Source organism: Hydra viridissima, unplaced genomic scaffold (assembly GCF_058129835.1).
Source record: "Hydra viridissima isolate aposymbiotic clone 2 unplaced genomic scaffold, HvirCarnegie_v1 scaffold_5, whole genome shotgun sequence".
NCBI classification, from domain to species: Eukaryota; Metazoa; Cnidaria; class Hydrozoa; order Anthoathecata; family Hydridae; genus Hydra; species Hydra viridissima.
The window spans coordinates 11957952-11978648 of NW_028324304.1; the positions used below are offsets into that span (position 1 = coordinate 11957952).

Consider the following 20697-nt stretch of genomic DNA (forward strand, 5'->3'; position numbering starts at 1 on the left):
AATCTAAAATAATCCTAGCATGCTTCCCTAGTAAAGAATATTTAGTTGTCCGCTTCCAGTCTTTCATTTTCATTTTTTTGTGCAAGTTCCTGGCCTTGGGAGCCTAAATGATGTCTGTCTCACCTTTCCAGTTCAACAATACTGGAGTTTACATTTTTTTATCATCATCATCATCATCATCATCATCATCATCATCATCATCATCATCATCATCATCATCATCATCATCATCATCATCATCATCATCATCATCATCATCATCATCATCATCATCATCATCATCATTTTGATTTCTGTCTGGAGCAGATCTTGCTGCCATTTGCTCTTCCATGGAGTGGTATTCCCAAATTGGTACAAAGGAGTTTAAGAGATCGAAGTTCTCGTTGATGAAGACCAACTTCTCAGTGGTTTTTGGAGACAACCTGCATCTCTTTTCGTGGACCACCTGTCCAGCTTCACTAAAGGCCCGCTCACTTGAGGCACTTGAGGCTGGCAGGCAATAATACTCCCGTGCAAGTCCTGCCAAGATGGGCATCTCTTTGCGATGTGTCCTCCACCAGTCAAGGACATTAACCTTCGAATCTATCACAGTTGTTTCTCTGAATTTTGCCCACTCAACGGAAATTGGAGGACCCTCAGCTGTAGCATTTGTCTGCCTGAATTGGCTGGACACAGTCTAAAAGAAAGGAAGGAAGTTAGTAAACGTTTAGTAAACTTCGTATAACTTCGCTTTCTTTAATCTAAAATTGTTTAAATTCAAATAGTTTTTAAAAAGTTCGTTTAACTTTGAACCGCCCCCCCTCTCCCCCGTATGGCATCGTATCCTCAAATTAAAATTTTTATGACTTTGTTTGTTCGATTGCATTAAGATTAGTAGATGTATATTTAACTAGTTTTAAAGAAATTTATTTTATATTATACTTAATAGCTATTACCTTTGCTGCTGCCTTCCAGAATTCAGTCTCACCATCATCTTCAAGAAACTCATCGGTGATCTCATCTGAGACATTGATTGTACCTTGCTGGTTTGACATCCAGTATGCTGTTGTAGGATGACTGGTTTTCAACTTGTCAAAAATCTCATCCCTGACACCATAAGCGTGCAGTTTTTAGCCTTTCAAGAAGGGGTGCAATAGGCAGCCTACAGCATAAGGCATGATGCCACATCCTCCTCTTGGGAATCGTTTCTCAAGTTCTACAATGAGCTCAACCATGAAAGGATCTACTCCAGTGACACTGTTCTTTCTTATTTCTTTGACCCTCAGAGAAGCACACCTATCCACAAGATGAACAATGGCTGTCAGTGCTCTATCCATTGTCATTTTCTTATCACTCGACATTGACTCAGAGATGACTCGGCATGTGGTCAGGAGTGGCAGAATGGTTGCAACCAGCTCAAATTGTTCATCCGTAGGAATGAGTGTGGTCCATTCCTTTTTGTCAGCCCGGAGAGCACACAGCACACTTTAAAGATGGTTGATGTCTAGGAGCATCATCTGGACAGAGTTCCATCTGGTTGCACAAGGAGCAGTGATCTTTCTGTAGGGTACTGAAACAAAAACTAAAATAAAATTTCGCAAAAAACCTCGCATGAAATCGTAAACTCTTAGAAAACTTTGTTTGAAATTAAAAAATACTTGTAAAAATTTGACATTAAGTTGTAAAACTTCGTATTCGTATCTACTTAAAAAGTTAAAAATATTACCATTCATCTCGAGGCACTTCTTTTTCAACACCCCTTTAGCAAGAGGAGAGTGATGGACTCGGGCGGAGATTGTCCTGCATGCATCGATAGCAGCCTTGATATCAGGCTGTTTGTTGACAGTCCTTTCCAGGGCCATGTTAAGCTTGTGATCAATGCACGTGATTGAACCACTTTCAAGATCAGCAATAGTCTCTGACTTCCTCAGTGCAGCTTTTATATTTGAAGCTTGATCACACACAACAACCCGCTTCTTGACCATTTTGAGTGACTCAAAACGTTTAACCAAGTTGTCCAACTGAGTAGCAATGTTCTGACCAGTGTGCTTACCTGGGAATGGAACAACTCCAACAGTTACCTTTCGTAGAACAAACTCTTTGGTGATGTAATGAAGAGTCACCGCCATGAATGGGTCGTTGTTGCGTGAGGTCCAGATGTCAGTGCTGATTGCAACTCGGTCGCAATGAGGAAGCTCCTTGTCAAACATGCTCTTCATGGCCATCTGCAGATTCCTATAGAGGAGAGGTAACTTGAAGCGAGCCATGCAGGCACCACTTTTAACCTTAAACCTTCAGTCAAAGTGGGCAAGCAGTCTTTGGAACAGGATAGAGTCACATATGGAGAAAGGCTGATTGTCAGTTGCAAGGTAAATCATGAGCTCCATGTCACCACGAAGTTGAGTGGTGCTCTGTGTTGGATAGCACAGATTCTTTCTGGCTTTTAGAACCCTTTTTCTTTTCCTGTGACCTAAAAAAAATTGTATACATTTGTTAACATTGAATTAACCCCGGATTTCGTTGTTTACATAAAAAAAAAGTTGTATAACTTCGCTACATCGCATCGTAAGATCCATTATGTAACTAACTTACCAGTGCCAACTGTTTCCAATTCATCTTCTGCCTCTTCAATTTTGTCCTCCTTGGCAGCTTCTGCCTCATTCTGTATCTTTTGATTCTGACACATTTCGATGTACTCATCCTTATGGTTGGATCGCAGGTGACAACTCAGGGTCGATGTTGACCCAGTATTCATTTTTAGGTCCTTCTTGCAGATATTGCACACACCATAGGCCTTATCTCCTCTGTATTCCTTCAGGAAGTACTGCCAAACCAGCGAGCGATGGGTCTTTGGCATATTTGTTTAATGTTTTACAATGTTTAAATCTTGTTAAATAACATAAACAAAGTTATATGGTTTTCAAATTCGTTAAATATAATGTAAACAAATTTATACGATTTTCATAACCGTAAAATTTTGATTTACAACATTTAGCGGCTCTCAACATCGTTTTAATTAAGTTTTAACAACTTTTAAAGGTTTTCAAAGTCAATTAAATTTAAAGTTACGGCTTGTTACGGCTTTCAACATCGTTTTAATTAAGTTTTAACGACTTTTAAAGGTTTTCAAAATCGATTTAAAATTAAAGCTACAACTTTTTACGGCTTTCGTAACCGTTTAATTAACTTTTTTTCGAAGTTAAACGGATTTCGACATCGTTTAATGAACTTTTTTTCGAAGTTGAACGGATTTCAACTCCGTTTAATTTAAGAAACTTCGCCTAACTGACGGCTTTCAAAGTCGAACAAAAAATATACGATTTCGAAAACCGTATCTCGATTGTTTTATCTCTGCTACATACCATTAATATTTGCATGTAGCACCATTCTGGAATTAACGCTACATTGGAATTCAAGTGCACGCCCACGGAAGGAAACAAAAATTTTAACGTTTTGAATACGGTAATAAAAATATCAAGTTAATTATGAATGCATAGTTATGTCTATTAATCATTATTTTTACTGGCAACACCCCACCATGGCAATGCCCTATAAAACGATTAATAAAAACATACACACACTTCATCTTTTTTATTAACAGATATTTTATAAATGAATTGAGTGTGTTTGACCACAGATATTATATCTTATTTAGAAATTTTAGAAAACACCCCTTTATACAAGTCAGAAATGTCTTCTAACATGGAGCAACTTGTGAGTCGCTTAGAAGCAGTTACCAATCGTCTTGAGGCTGTAGCTTCTCGAGGTGGGGGAAGTACAATAAAAGCTGCAGTAGGTAAGCATGTCTTTTAATACATGTGACTATATATATATATATATATATATATATATATATATATATATATATATATATATATATATATATATATATATATATATATATATATATATATATATATATATATATATATATATATATATATATATATATATATATATATATATATATCAAAACGAGTTCTTAAAAGAATGTTTTGTTTTTTTACAATTTAAGCTGACTGATCCTCAATATAAAACACCGCTTTTACATTATGGATTTTCTTTTCATTTGAAAATAAGAAAACAAAAGATATGTATAACTTATCTGCAATTGCTTTTCCCAATATTTAAGCTTGTTAATTATAAATCTGGAAATATAATAAAATGATGTAAGTAAATGAAAATGAATGATATAAAAATTAATTTGTTTGCAAATTAAAGATTTTATTGTGATGAAAAATTAGACAAAAAATACAAGTTCTTCAAAAGTTTTCAAACTCTTTTTTGATCGTTTTTTTAGGCAAACTTTTTTTAAACTTTCTAACAACAAAAAGGACATTTTGAAGGTGGTTGTCATCTCTTGTAGCTGCAATAAGATCATGATTGAACTCAATATTCCTTTCTGCAATATCATTAACAATAGAGTTGTTTTTGATCCATACAATAAACTCCTGCATTTGAGAGTGGTGAAGATCATCTACAGTGTTGAGACTATAATTGAGTCACTCTTTATTTATACATTTTAACACTTCAAGAGCAAATATAGTCACTCTATATTTGCTCTTGAAGTGTTGAAATGTTTGAAAAGAAGGTAGTTTTGCACAGAAATCAGCTCAGGTAGCTCTTTCCAATTTGTAAATTTGATGAGTTACAATGTTGAAACTTCTCTGACTCTTCAAACTCAACTAGAACTTTCAGCATTTGTAGCTTTGTTTCAGCTGGGACTTCTTGATCCCCTAGAATAACACACAGAGCTGGGGAGTTAAGTACCAGATATTGCATCCCATGCTCAAAAACAAAGCATTTTTAATTTTATTGACTTTTCTCAAAGCATACACTATCTGGATAGAACTTGAAGTTTTGTACTTCTGCTCCAAGGAAGGAGGCTAGCTTACAGACTATTCCATAAACATTCCTTGGAAATACCATAGCAGTAGTTGAATTTGTCAAAAATATCTTTGCTCCCTCTGCACCTGTGTGAAGAACAGACCCAATCTTTTGATCATCCTGTTGCAAGTCCAAGTTACATAAAATTTTCTCTTCATTAACTTTCTCACAGTTTTTGGGCCACTTCTTTAGTTTGACATAAAGATCCCTACTTGGATTATTAGCTTTCTTCCCAGTAAGAGTAGCCATATAGTGAGGTATGCTTGCTTCATATATGTGTCTCCTTAAGCTTTCAAAATATCTATTAAAATTTTGACTGCTTCATTGACTTCACCTGTATTGCTTGCAGTTGTATTACAGCAGATATCAATTATCTGATCTTTACATCCATAAGTTTAGTCAACTCTTTTTGAAGAGAGACATCGAACAACAGCTTAAAGATGGTCTTCCATGGTGTCATCATGTAGGGAGTTTATCTGTTCTACTTATGTTCTATCTAAAAATTAAAATAATCAGTCAGAAAATATATAGCTGTCTAAATTGAATGACAAATTTAAAGCAGCAACTTTGGGACACTTATCTTACTGATTACAGCTTGCTTTTCACAAGATGTGTTTATTATTATGTAAAAAAAAAAGTCATCAGGAAAAAAATAAATTTATTAAAAAAAAAATAGATAGTACTAAAATATCTATCTCATATTAAAACGCTGTGCTGGTGAAATGAAAATCATGTATGTATGTATGTATGTATGTATGTATGTATGTATGTATGTATGTATGTATGTATGTATGTATGTATGTATGTATGTATGTATGTATGTATGTATGTATATATGTATGTATGTATGTATATACACACAAAAACACACATATACATATAACTTCTGTTTTAGATGATGATCCAGCTTGGTTTGACGATTTTAAAGTAGTAAGAAAGTCTAATATGTTTTAGAATACAGTGAAATTGTTTCAATTTCAATTCTCTTTAAAATACTTCTGGTATGTTTGTTTATCATTTTGTTAACAAGTTTTAAAAGAATCATGTTTAAAGTTTGTAATTTTTAGTTCAATGCGAAGTTTCTGTCTGGGTTTGTCAATGATACCATTGCCCTTGGAGGTGAGCTGGAACAAATGGTATGTTTTTTGTATGAAATATGTTTTTAAAAATGGACTTAAATATTTATGTAAAATAAAACTTATTAGGTTAGCATCTATTCAAATATTGTTTGATTACATTTTCCTTGTGTGTGCTTATTTAGAAACAGCAAGGCGTTTGTGTTAATTAGTAAAGGGGTTTTGAAAAAATAGGGTTTGATAGTGAGAAAAGAATTAGTATTTTGCTAACAAATGTGATATTTAGTTGAATTATGCAAATAAATGTATATGCTATAAAATCTAGATTAAAACCTGATACTGCTTATCCTATAATTTTTTATATTCCTGTATATTAGTTCAATTAATGTTTATCTAAAACTAAAGAAAATAATTACTTAATGAATTTTATAAAAAATTTCACTCCAAAATCAAAGAACAGATTTTGGCACGTATAGCTGTATATTTATTATGTAAAATGTATATGTTATAACACAAACCAAAGAAGAACTTCTAAATTTTCTAATGTTCCAATACTTGTGCATAAATGCCTATTAGTCATAAAAAATTAATGTTTTAGTTTATCTTTGTTTCTGCAGGTAGCAAACACTTCCCATGTCACATTAATTGTGCGTTCTGTACACTGATTGTTGATTATGGGTGACTCCTGCTTCCAGTAATTTGCCAATAAGTGTAGAATGCTTTTTTGCAGGGTTTCAATGTTTCTGATAAGTTCTTGAAATCCTTTTCATTGTACATCTGATTAGTAAACCAATAATCTGCCCAGTCATGAATCTGTATATCTTCTCCAAAGTCTCACTTGTTGTAGGCTAAATAATGAATACAAGGATTGTATTCTTATTACTGGTGAATTGTTATTATGTGTTAGATATTATTTACCAGTTAATGACATTTGTCACTTGGACATAATTGGTGCTATTACACTAAATATTCACAATATTATACCATTGTGTTTTATATATTGACATTTTTGTTTTGCATTACATCTTGTTAGTGTATTAGCTTTAGATCAGGATATATTTGTATAAGATGAAAGTTGAAAGAAAAATTGAATTGAATTTGAATTTCATCTTTTATTGTTTATTTTATGAGTTTTTTAAAAGTAAATAAACAAAAAATGCCCTTTTTCCTCAAATAATCTGAACACCCATGTTAGATGATACAAAAATTTTGTCATCTCTCCACCTTGATCTGTAAAAGATTTTTTCTGCTCAGTTCACAAACTGTGCTTTCAATTCCTCCTTTCACCAGTTTAGACAAACAGACATTCAATTTCTGGAGATGTTTTGTTACCACCAAATTATTTATCAATTACTAGCTGGAGAATTCTGTCCAGAATTTGATGCTGACAACTAATAAATTGTGGCTTAGTAAAACCCTTCTCTAAGAACATTTGTTGCAACTAAACTAGTTTTTTTTTATTGCATTCCATAAGTTGTATTCATCAAGAACTTTGGTAATTCCTGCAGTAATAGTTACAGCCTTGCAACTTTTTAAATGCGCTAATTTTACTTGAATTTTTTCATTTTCAAGTACCTAATATTCATTTCCCTCTATGTGTTTGCCATCAAAATGCAAAGACCATTGTTTCATCTGTAACTTTTCTATCATTTCTTCCTCTATTTAACAACCTCTTTGAATACTGATTTTTTGCTTGAATTGGAGTTGGGTGTCGTATGACAGTTTTTTGCATATTTTAGCACTTTTATTTGTTGATACTTTTGCAGATGTCACAAAATGTATTACAACTTTGCTCTTGTTATATTTACTGGGTGGTAGACAAGTACATCTTCATGTTTGCTGTCTTCAAACTCAATTCTGCTAGGTGCAAGATGTTGTATGATGTTAATGCTGAAGCTTGCATACAGCATATTTTAAACTTTTAGAAGAGTGAATTGTTTTCATACTTGAAACTTGACCTGTTGAGTACCCCACTTCTCTTTTGCTTTTCACTTGTGGATAGTACAGTTGTTTTTTCTACAAAGATAAAACATTTACCATTATCTTTTTGTAATATCAAAAAGTTCATTCAGAGCATCCCATTTTCTCTTCCTGACACATCATATACATCTTTCCTGATTTATTATAAGTCTTCAGTACCTTGTCAAGCTTTGTTTGTAATACTTGATCTAGCATGTGAAAGGTTTAATTTTTTTGTTCTCTAGTTTTATTTTTTTTTATTATTACTTCTGTTATTCACGACTTTTTTTCTTTGGCTCCTGCTCTGAAAAACTGGTATTGTCCAATAATTTGAATTTGGAGTAGTATTCTACATTTTTCTTTTTCCAATCATTCTAATAATATAATACTTCTTCATTTTTTTTTCTACGTGATTGCTGATATCTCATCAGGTTACTTTTCCAAATAACCTTATTCTTTTGTATTTTAGTATAACTTATCTTGTGTGACATATTTCTACTGATAAGATATAAAGTATAAAGTTGAATTGTTTTCTCCCAAATCTCTTATATATATACTTTTAAAAAGTTCCAGAAAATTCTAGAAAATTTTAAAATGTTTTAGAGAGTAATACTTTTTATGAGTAAAACTTTATCAACCTGATATAAAACTTTTTTAAAAAATTATAGAGGAATATTGGTCTTTTTTTTCAATCTTTTTACATAAAGTTAATTTATTTATTATACAGGAACTTATTCAAAAAAAAGTCAGTATGTTTAAACCCTAAAAAGATTTTAACAATAAAATCTCTTTAGAAAGTTGTATAGAAACTAAGTTCCAAGTGCGCAAAAGATACACCAAGTGTTCAACTTAAGATATATATTTAATTATTATTTTATTTATCTTTAAAAAAAAAAAACCTTATTTCTTTCAAAAGTTTAAGAATCATGAAATAGTTTATTATTGAAAAAGAAAGCAAAACTATTTCTGTTTTTCTAGGGCAAATTTGTTAATGAAGCATTTCACTGTCATCTTGTCTTAATGGAGGTAGCTGCGCGACATAATCGTCCAAGTCAGGTTAATATTTATATATATTATATTTGTATGTAATACATACAAACATAGTTTGTATTTTTATTATAAGGGTTCATACTAAACTATTAATTACTTATGTTTTGATTTAAATATATATATATATATATATATTATTATTTTTATTATTATTATTATTATTATTATTATTATTATTATTATTATTATTATTATTATTATTATTATTACTACTATTATTATTATTATTAACTGTTATTAGCTATTATTATTATTATTATACAAACTAAATAGGTAGTTTGGTTTATATAACACTACTTAAAGTTTCATGCAATAGTGATCATCAGATGTTATAAACCGTAAAAAAATGTAATGACAAAAAATACGAAAAAAGTGCTATCGAGTGTCTGGTATGATGGCATTAAAGTTTTTTATTAAAAATTTATTTTCATGGTGGCACTTTGATGTTAGCTCACTTCGTTTATTGAGCAAGCCTAGTTTTGACGTGATAATGTGGTACTTTTCGGCCAAGCACAAATTACAATATTGTCACCAGATTTAAATGGTTCTGCCTGATCAAGGATGTTCCACGTAAGGATGGGTTCTAAACCTTTGCTTTCACACTCCCATACAAGTTTAGAAAGTTCAGTGGAGTTTGCCTTACTTTCATAATGAAAAGAATTCATATGTTTATACCATCTATCTTTAAAGGTTTTTTCAGTGAGCCCAATATGATAATGCCCCTTTTCTTGCTGCTGAGTTTTTACATTGCAAACATAAATAAGGTTTTTCTTAAGGCATTTTCCATTTAGTGGGCATGCAGCGGTTTGTCAGCAATTGCATGATTGGCTATTATTGTGAGTATAATTAGATAGCATTCTTTTGTTATGAGCAGTAATAATTTTCTTAATGCTTGGAAGACAGCTATAACTAACTTTTACTTTGTTCGGGTTAAAAAGTTTGTGAAATTTATGGTCTTTAGGGAAGCATTTATCAAGTAAACCCAAAAATGTCTTTGCTACGTTTGTTCTAATGTTCAGTGAAAATGGGGGGTTAAACCATATAATGTTTCATTTTTGAGATCCTGCATCATGTTTTGGCGTGTTTTGATTGAAAAAGGTTTTTCTTTTATATCCACAAGAATTGAGAGCGTTGTTATAAAATGGTACGGCTCTATCAAAAACTTCTTTTTTTGAAGATATATTACTGATGCGGTACACTCCATACACTCCAGCAGACACTCCACAGCACTTTTTCCATATTTTTTGTTGTTACTTTTTTTTCATGGTTTATAACATTTGATGATCGCTAATGCGCGAAACTTTAAGTAATGTTATTTAAACCAAACTAGTTATTTAGTTTGTATAATAATAATATATTCGCTCAACTTAACTATGCTGTATTGAGCACTCTTACTGGAAATATTAACAAAATTTCTACAATACTATAAATATTTATATATATAAATTACAGACTGATTTGGAAGGTTTGTTAAAGCCTTTAAGTGAAGCAATCTCCAAAGTACAAGTAAGATTTATTTTTATTTAAAAAATATGTATATATTAAAAGAGTTTTTTTTTTATTGGATTTCCTTAAGTTATGTTCTTTATTTTAAGTTTAAAAATGTATATTTAAAACTATTAATAGGACTTTCGTGAGAAGAATAGGTCAAGCAAGCAATTCAATCACTTGTCTGCTATTTCAGAGGGACTTCCATTTTTAGGCTGGGTGGGTGTGGTAAGTAGAATATATATATATATATATATATATTTTCATATTCAATGCCATTTTTCTGTTAATATTTAGTTTGTCTTAAGATAAAAAAAAATGAAAGTGTATCATAAAAAACAAGTTATGGTGCGAATTTACTTATAGAATGTGGAGATTCTTCATTTCTCATGAAAAATTTTAAATTTCTCTTTTTAAAGTTTAATAATGGTTTAATATGAATTGGTTTGTTTCTGTCAAAAAAAAAAAAAAATTTTTTTTTGAACTGTGTATTCCAAAAACAAAATGATAAACATATTTATTGTCATTATCTTGTAAAAGCTAGAAATGTTATCCATATAATTTTTTTTCTTTTAAGGCTCCTAAACCTGTGTTATATATTCAACAAATGGAAGAGTCTGCACAGTTTTATACAAATAAGTTATTGAAAGAATTCAGAGAGTGAGTAATATTTTTATTTTACAATTGCAATTTCATAGGATTTATTTTATTTCTTGCCTAGTTGATGAACAAAAAATAGTGTTATAATGTAACCAATATGTTAAGCAGTATGAGTAATTGATTAATTAGTTATAATAAAATTATTTTATGTAAACTAAAAAATCAACAGAAAAGAATTTGAGTTTTGCTCTATGAAATGCTTTAACTTTATTTTAATAATCTTTGAGTTGCTAAATGTTTTAGATTTTTTAACAATAATTTGTAGCATATCAGCTGTAGTTTTTGTTAAAAGAGCGATCTTTGCAAAATGTTGATTTTGATAGAGAAAATTTTAGGTGTAAAATTTGTTACATGACTATTTCTACAACACAAGTTTTTATACCAGTCCCCTAGTTTCAACTTAATGTGCAATATTAATTCATGTAGACAACCTGTACAAGAAACTGTGAGATCTTTAATTTTTTTACTACTTTTTTTAAAAATCTAATTATCTTTTGTACTCTAATGTGTAAAAGAATCTTTTCATATATATTTTATCCAATATGTAGGTTTGAAGATGTACAAGATTCTGTTAAGGTTTGATCCTATAGTATAAGGTTTGATCGTTCCCTCATTCAATTTAAAGTATTCTGAACCCATCAGTTTTTTTATTAGCTTTTTATAAGGTTTGATCATATAGTATAAAAGGTTTAAAACAAAAATACTGTTCTTAGGATTGGTTATCTTGTGCTTTTGATATACTTTTATGATGTACTTTTTTTTTGTATTTTGAGACTTAGTAAAATTAAAACTTAAAAAACTTAAAAGCTCAGGTGTAGCTGTGTAATTGTTAGGGTATTTAGGCAGATTAATTAAAAGCCAAATTTCATGTAAGCAAAAAATTGTTATGGTGCCTGCTTTGAACTCTTCTATCCAGTATTTTAAGATAAATTTTTTCAAGCTCATAGAAATAAAATGTTATACGTTTAAAACTTACAAACATTTTTGTAAACTTATAAATATTTGTGACAAATTCGTAAGCATAATTATACTAAGCATATAAATACTAAGCATATAAATATACTAAGCATATAAATACTAAATTGTGATTAGGCTTAAAAAATGCAACAAAAAAGCAACTGAGTATGTTTGTCAAACAGAATTGGGAAATAAAAATTTAGCATAACTTTTTTCCATATCTTAGTAATTAACTATAGTTTTAAGTTGTTATCTATTATCATTCACTATAGAAATTCTCAAAACCTAGCAAGAAACACACAAGTGGGAGCTTTATCAAGATGTATCTTCAAACATGTGTAGTACATGTAGTAAACAAATGGAGGCTTCCTATTTGTAGTTCTTTTTTAACTGATGTGCCATGAAATACTTTTATAAACTAGGCTTAGTTAATTGTGCATTACTAAAAATGAAAATGGCTGTTCAATGCAGATAATAATTTAAATTCTACAGGGAAATTTAAAATACTAACTACAAACTATATAGATAGTAATTTAAATTTCCCTGTAGAATTCTGTAATTAGAATCTTTTTCCCAATCCATCATGGGGCCAAACCACTTATTTTAATCACAGATGAGTAGTTTAGATCTATTTACATATCATTGGTCAAGATGATGAATGAATGGTTCCTTCTAATTTTTGACGTTTACTTTATTTGTGATATTTATTATTAAAATAGAGCAACAGTTTTTTGAATAATATAAACTCTTAAATCTTAAATTTAAAACTGAGAAAGTTTAACCAGGGTGCAAATGTTAGCTAATATAGTGGTAATGCAGCTAAACTAACCAGTTTTTCTATTATTTTAATTTTTCATATTCATTGAGCCTTCAGCTCACTGATGATTTCAGCTAACTGATGGGTTCAGAATATTTTTGATTGAATGATGGAATTTGTATTACAAAACTGATGCTATTAATTGAGGGATTACCAGTAAATGAGATAAAATTTAAATTTGTAAAACGGTATTTAAAAATTTATTGCTTTTATTCACTAATGTAGATACAAAAAAAGAAATCTTAAGACTAGTTTAATGAATACTACATGTTAAGGCCCAGTTAAAATTTTCCATTACCATGCACTTTGCTTGTACATTCCTGTTAAATATACAATGTAGTAATCTATTAAAATATTTTAACAGAGTACTATGTTGAAATACCACTGTTATAAAATTTCTAGTACTGTTAGTGTAGTATAAGATAAAATGGTATTTCTAAAGTAATATTCTGTAAAATTACTTATATGCTAGAAGATTTTTGTTAAATATTTAAATAATCTGAATTAATGATATTACTTTGTGATTTTAATCACATACACCCAAAATAATTTGCAGTTTGAATAAAATGGTGTAATTAATGAACCATTTAATTGACAGCCTTACCAAGTTTTGTTCTTAGGCTATACTAAGACTTGTTATTTTTTAATGGCCAGTGTTCACATTTAATGCATTTAATTCACATGAGCAGTTTGAAGACCAGGCATTAGATATCTGCAGAATGTAGATATTCTATAAAAAAATATGTTGCATTTAAAAAATATTTTTATTCAATCTTTATCTTTAGATCAGATCCTAAGCAAGCCAATTGGGCTACTTCATTCATTCAGCTATTGAAAGGCTTTGCAGCTTATGTCAAGGACCACCACCAAGCAGGATTGATGTGGAATAAAGAAGTAGGTCTTATTTACAAAAAGCTTTTGTTGTTCTTATTTGTTATTACATGTAATATTCTATATTACACATAATTTTTTTTCCCCTTTTAGAAGTCTGCTGCTACACCAGCAGCATTAGCTGTCTCTGCCCACAAACCCCCTGTGCCTCCTCCTCCTTCTGGTTTTGCACCACCTCCACCACCACCTATTCAAGCTCCAACTGTAACTCATGCAGTAACCGGTAGTCATAGTTCTGAAGATTCCAGATCCCAATTATTTGCGCAACTTAGCAAAGGATCTGAAGTCACAGCAGGTTTAAATCTTTTTCAAGTTTTTATCTAAAAATTATGAAAACTTATCTATTTTGTATAATTGTTCTTAGCTAATAGATTGATATAGCACACCTAATTGGGGTATTTTCTGTTTAGGGTTGAAGAAGGTTACTGATGATATGAAAACTCATAAGAATCCTGAGCTTCGTAACCAGCCACCTTTGAAAAGCTCAGCATTAGACCCTAGACCTTACACTCCTCCAAATCTTAAAAAGTTCAGTGCTCCTGTTTCAAAACCTGCAAAAAAGCCAGCACTGTTCCAGTTGCAAAATAAAAAATGGGTCATTGTAAGTCCAAAATCTTTTCAACTGATTTTAATGACTTGTAAAGGTTAACTTAAAAATATGGCTGTAAATGTAAAAATATAACTATATAACTAAGTATTTATTGCCTTTAGGAAAACCAAGATGGAAACACCAACTTGGAGATCTCTGAATGCAATGATAAACAAACTGTTTACATGTATAAGTGCCATGCCTCAAAGGTTCATATTAATGGGAAAGTCAACTCTATCATTTTAGGTATAATTTCAAACGGAAGTGCTTTTGTAATATTTTTTGTTTTGTTTTAATAATATAGAAGTCTGGAGGATATTTCTTAGTATTTTGAAATATCAATCAATGTCTATAAGTTATACTTTTGCTTATTGAGTTACTCTATACAAAACAGCATTCCCTTACTTTTCGTTTTAGGCTTGCACAAGCGTTTTTTATGAAAGGTCAAAATTCTTTTAAAATTGATTTTAATCTTAGATAGCTGCGAAAAGTGTGTTATAGTGTTTACAGACGTTATTTCCACATTTGAGTTCACTAATTGCAAAGCTTGTAAAGTCCAAGTAAGTCATTCTTGATGTAAAAAATTGTTTTAGAGAACTTTTAGTCGCATAATATTTTTATTTTTTTTGTTAATGAAGTTTAAATTTTGAAATTCGTATTGACAATGTTTTTCTTAACTCTTCATTGAAGAGGATTTGATGATTTAAATTTTCGTTAAACAAATTTTAGTTTTAGAACGTTGTTCTACTAGTTTCGTTACCTTATCTCTTGATGTAAATTTTAAAATAGTTAACAATGTAATTAACAAAGTAATTAAAACTGTTTATTAAAAACCAAGTAACTAAAACAAATAACAAAGTAATTTAGAGTATTTAATCATTTTATAAGCAGATTAATAATTTTCTTGTCTAAACATCCACTACCGATTACTTTTAAACATCTTTTATTAGATTGACGGTTTTGCACCAACAATATCTATTGAAAAAACGGATGGTGCACAAGTTTTTATTAATCCAAAGTGCTTAGAGTCGCAGATTGTAACTGCCAAGTCTAGTGAGATGAATATTTGTGTCATGAAGCCGGACGGAGATCTTGTAAGTAATTCATTTTCTAGAAACGCTTTTGATGCCTTCTAACGAATAAAGTTAATCATGTTTTATGATTGGTTTAGACGGAATATCCTCTACCTGAACAATTCAAGACAGTTTGGAATCCTGCTACAAGCAAGTTTATCACAACTACGATGGACCTCAATCTTTAGGTCGAACAGGGAACAGCAGCTTGACCTATTACACGTGTTTTACTTTGCCCCTTTTTTTAGTTTACTTTGATAATAACGCTGAGTTATTAAAATACTCTACTGTGAAAATATTTGCAACTAAATATCACTTCAAGAATTTATCTCATTGTATGGAGAAAATCACCTTAAATATTTGTTCTGTTGTTGTGTTTGAATTATTTTCTCGTGTTTTATTTTTTACTCTTTTTTGTGCTTTTTTAGAGAATACATAACTTTCTTTGCTCTGCAACATTAGAAAACTAGTAGAAGTGTTCCTTATCAACCATTAATTTAAATCACCATCTCCATTAATTTAAATAGGAATAACCAAAGTTTCCAATTAACTAATCATTCATCATTACTAGGGAAACTTAAAAATTTTATTGTTTTCTTTTTAATCTTATTTTATTTTATACACCGATGGTAAGAAAGAACTAACGAATAGTATTATGCGCAAGCAAGCAATTCTTACGAAAACATTTTCTTTCTTTTTATATAACTTGAATTTTCTGTAGTCAGTGAACTATTTTAGTAAGTGTAAAATAATTTTTAAATGTTTTCGAAAATATATCAGAGTTTCTTGCGTTTTTAAATAGCTTTATAAATAAAGTAATTGAGAAAATCTTATTTTGCTAAAGTAAAACGTGAACATATCCAACTTTGCCGCAGTAAAACGTGATAGTGTTAACATTTCTAATTAAAGGTACCTTGGTGTGACCTAAAAAAGTCCTATGTTTTAAGAAAGTTTATGCTTTAAGAAAGTGCTAATTTAAGATATAACAAGTCTTGTTTATATAAAATGAACATTTGGGGAAAATAACAGTTATTTCAACTAGATATCTAGTTAAAATAATTAAAGTTTTTTCTTAAAATGTTTATTTTATATATACAAAATTTGTCATTTCTTAAATTAGGACTTTCTTAAAGCACAGAACTTTTTTAGATCACACCACGGTAAATACTTTTTAGAGTATAATTATTGAATTCAGCGAAAGTAAAGTAACGCGCAAGAAGAGAAAACCTTTCGCAAGTTTATGATTACAGGCGGTTTCCTCTAATTGTGCTGAGTAATAACTATATTTTGTTTTGAAGTTTATGATTGCAAGCGGTTCCCCCTACTTTTGCTGAGTAACAACTTTATTTGGTTTTGAATAAGAAATGCGTTATGAAGATACCTTTCTGGATATATATTTTTTAACATAGGTCTTCGGTTAGTATCGACCTGTAATTCTTAATAAAAGTAACCTCTGAGAGATGATTATTTTGGTTTAAAACCAAAAATCATCCCTATTTTTGAGAATATATATTTGCAATATATTTCAGGAAAACTGTCATCATGGATTTCGATGATTGCCAATAAAGTGAAGAACAACAGAAATTTAACAATCGATTTCTTTTTATGAGTAGGGAGGGAGCTTAGGCAATTTTTATAGCCAACGTAAATCTTTTTTATTTAAAATGCATTGGATTCCTTAATATATTTTATTTTCAAAATGGTTTCAACCACTTCTGTAGCTTATTTAGTTCCAAAGATATTCGTGTTTTAATATTTTCAATTCATATACATTTTATGAAATATTTCTTGCGTAAAAAGTTGCGTTAACAATAAAATATCTAAAGACGGGGCAAATTTATAAAATTTCCACTTAGAAAACAAAAAACCCACCCTATTAGACTACCAAAAACAAAAAAAAAACTGATTGACATAACAAATAAATAGTTGCAGAATCTATTTTTATGTGGGGACGAAAGAATTAGCTTAATTTACTTGTATATAAACAAAACTGAAACATTTAAAGTTAAATAACTTTATCAATTCTAAAGCAAAACGATGTCCCCAAAAAAATTATTGTAGTGCAACCTTTTCTAAAAAAAATAACATCTATATATACATATATACTATTAATTCCATGGGTGGGTTTTCATTCTTCGACACCTACATAAAATCATTCGTTGCGTCTTTTGGACGAAGTTTTTCAAAAACGTTCGGTATATTTTTTTCCGCGATAAAATGTCACGTGACAAAACTCCCTATTATGAGGAATCCAAAAAAAATAATTTAGCAAAAATAAGGAAATACGATCTAATTTATTGCATAAAGTAGGTAGCTGTATGACAGATATATAACAAATTATTTTTCGATGTACTTTTTAGCTTCTATTATCTCTCAGAAACCTGATTACATGAAGTACGGATGGTTTCTGGTGAAATTTCCCAGCTATTCCTTATATCAGCTTTTAGCGATGTTACACTTTGGTGGGAGGATGAACATGTATTGCTTTCCAAAATACTCCAAATATAAAATCCATTAGATTTAAATCTGGTGAAGAGGGAGGCCACAAATCGTTCCCTAGAATCGCGCGATATCGTCCTTGCACTAATCATGAGTTACATTTCATACCGCAAACGTTGTTATAGATTGGTGAGTGTTGGAGAGCGATGCCAGTCTTATCAAACGTCCTATTGCTCCAAGGAATCTTTTGCAGTTTCAAGTAAACATGTTGGATGATTTATTTTCACCCCCATCTTCAATAAAGATAAAGGGTGTTTTTTCACCTTTTAATTTTGCACCTAATCAAACAATTACAGATGCTGGTTTTTGGTGCTAATAAGCTATACGCTCATTCACTGCAGTGACTTCTATTCGCTGTGCGAAAATCCGGTCATTTTGGTAAAAGTGTATTGCTTTTCAATATAAATAATTTCTCACCGGCTCTTTCATAGCACTGGAGGTTGCGTGCTATCATAGTCACAAGAATATATAGTCTGGAAACAGACAAAAGCGCCTTATTTATGTTATTGTTCAAGAAATTACTAGTTCTCATTCTTCTGAAGGTTCACAGTAACGCAAATAACAAAAAAACTCCATAGCGAAAGTTCTCAAAATTTCAATTTTCCCCTTATTTTTGTAAAGTTTTTAGAATTTCAACTTTCCCCAAATAATGCAGATGAGTTGTGGCATACGCTGAAGAGTCTTTTTAAAAAATTTAAGGATGACACTGAGAATTAAAATACTCAAAGTTTTTTGGACTCCTGTCGGATAATCTGCCTAAAACCTGCCTAAACATTTTGAAGAACGTAGGGGAGGTAGGGGAGCATTGGGCAGTCGGGAGGTTTGGGCACCCCCTCATTTCTCACAATCTATTATAGATATTTTTTGTTTTCTACCATAGCAATATATAACTTACAACACCGCTCATTAAAAGTGTCAGCAAAGAATCAGGGATTGTTTTAATGACTTTCCCACCGCACTGCAGCCAAAAACTGCAATCCCTAGACCTGACTGTCTATGGACCACTTAAAACTTATTATAACACTGTTGTAACAGATTGGATGGTAAACAATCCTGGCAAAACTTTAACAATTTATGAAATCCCAAAATTAGCAGCAAAAGCCATTCCACTTGCATTCAAGTTGCAAAATATTCAAAAGGGATTTGAAAAACCTGGCATTTGGCCATTCAATTCAAACATTTTTTCTGATGAAGATTTTGTTTGTTCTTCTATAACTGATCGCTGCTTGCCGGAAGAGAATAATATTACTACAGAAAAATTGATTTCCGACCAACCTATCATGGAACAGCCTTCAACATAAGAAAATATGAGTCTAGAGGATCGTACAAGTTCAAATATGGAAGTCACTGGGCCATCTCAAATGGAATCTCTATCTAAAAGCCAGACTAGGGGCGCTATCTATGTAACACCTGATTTAGTAAGGCCATACCCGAATGCCGGCCCCAGGAAATTGGATGGCATGAAACGGAAGAAAGGAAAAACTAGAATATTGACAGACACACCCGAGAAAAGACTCATTGAAATGGAAGAAAAAGAAAGACAAAGAAAAAATAAGATCAAAGAGCTCAACAAAAATCAAAAATGCTCTAAAAACGAGAAAAGCAGGAAGATTAGCAGTGATGATGAAATAGAAAATGTTTCCGTTTCTGACGAAGCCCTTGTTGAAATTGATTCATCGGAAGAAGATTTTGATGTAGACGATGTGATTGTTATGGATAGAAATTTCCTTTGTGTTGGTTAAATTTAACACCAAAAAACTGTTTATCATGATGTTGGAATAATCGAAGAGGTTAATCACTCCATGGCAACTGTCAAATTTATGAGAGAAAGTAAGATAAGAAATACGTTTATGTTTCCTGACATCGAGGACGTAGCCAGCGTCCCTGGAGGATATAAAAACAAAATTGCCTACACCAACAACATGGATAAAACTTGGCAGCCTAAAATATAAATTTGATAAGCCTCTTTGGGTCATACCAAATTTAAAATAAGTCTTATTAAGCCCAACATCGTGCAGTATTGATCCCAAGTGACATTGTTTAATTTTTTGTAAAGTCTCTGATAAGAAAAAATGTTTGTATTATAATTTTTTATATCAATGCTATATAACACTTAATCATAGCAGTATATTAAAACAATATTGTGCATATTAAATACAGTGCCCAAACCTCCCCTCAGGGGTGCCCAAACCTCCCAACCACCGGGAGGTTTGGGCACTTTGGACTTGTGTTCAAAAACCTTTTGTAACTTTGCGACTAATTATATTACTAAAACTCTTCTTAGCAATAATTACTGCCAAATATGTGTGCCAGATATATTTGAAATAAAATTTTGATTATGATAAAAAATAACAGTTTTATCAGCGTTTATGTAAAAAAGTGCCCAATGCTCCCCTACCTCCCCTACTTTTTCCAATACTCTATTGCTGGACGTAGCAAATGATATTTTTTGTAAAGATTAAAAAGATGTTAAAGATAATTTTAAACCACCTTACCGATAACAACAAATTTAATGGTGAGAAATGCGAGAAATCAACCATGAGTATAAAGGATGCAGAAATGAAAAGTTTGCAACATTTAGCTGGTTACATTATTCACAAACTGTTTAATAAATTACACTATTCAAAAAACTCTTATTCTTTTTATAGCATTCAATGCTGTTCTTTACTTCTAGCATGTAAAGTAGAATTTGACACTATACAAACACTCATTAATGCTCGTGATAGAGATGGTATAAGGAAATTGAATTCTAAAATTATTGATATATTTGTA

At 30.9% G+C, this 20697-nt stretch overlaps 2 protein-coding genes and 2 pseudogenes across 3 annotated transcripts; 2 read left to right on the forward strand and 2 right to left on the reverse strand.

Moving 5' to 3' along the window:
• Positions 1-1705: 1705 nt before the first annotated feature.
• Positions 1706-3244, reverse strand: LOC145181370 (uncharacterized). Its single transcript, XM_090087116.1, has 2 exons — positions 2572-3244; positions 1706-2449 (listed from the first exon to the last, which is right to left on the reverse strand). Exons 1-2 carry the CDS (start codon positions 2834-2836, stop codon positions 2274-2276), a joined length of 441 nt encoding a protein of 146 aa, XP_089943242.1. The 5' UTR covers positions 2837-3244; the 3' UTR covers positions 1706-2273.
• Positions 3245-3344: 100 nt separating this feature from the next.
• On the forward strand, positions 3345-16225 carry LOC145188760 (adenylyl cyclase-associated protein). Of its 2 annotated transcripts, XM_090087115.1 has the most exons (15): positions 3345-3441; positions 3635-3775; positions 5762-5796; positions 5934-6002; positions 8880-8957; positions 10404-10457; positions 10578-10667; positions 11017-11099; positions 13659-13767; positions 13858-14059; positions 14175-14365; positions 14476-14599; positions 14831-14913; positions 15304-15447; positions 15525-16225. In XM_090087115.1, exons 2-15 carry the CDS (start codon positions 3670-3672, stop codon positions 15612-15614), a joined length of 1458 nt encoding a protein of 485 aa, XP_089943241.1. In that variant the 5' UTR covers positions 3345-3441; positions 3635-3669; the 3' UTR covers positions 15615-16225. The 2 variants fall into 2 exon arrangements, with proteins under 2 accessions (XP_089943241.1, XP_089943240.1); XM_090087114.1 differs by lacking the exon at positions 3345-3441 and having other exon boundaries at positions 3615-3775.
• On the reverse strand, positions 4792-5318 carry LOC149888720 (uncharacterized; annotated as a pseudogene).
• Positions 16226-18130: 1905 nt separating the features above from the next.
• On the forward strand, positions 18131-19917 carry LOC149888721 (uncharacterized; annotated as a pseudogene).
• The last annotated feature ends 780 nt before the right edge of the window (positions 19918-20697 follow it).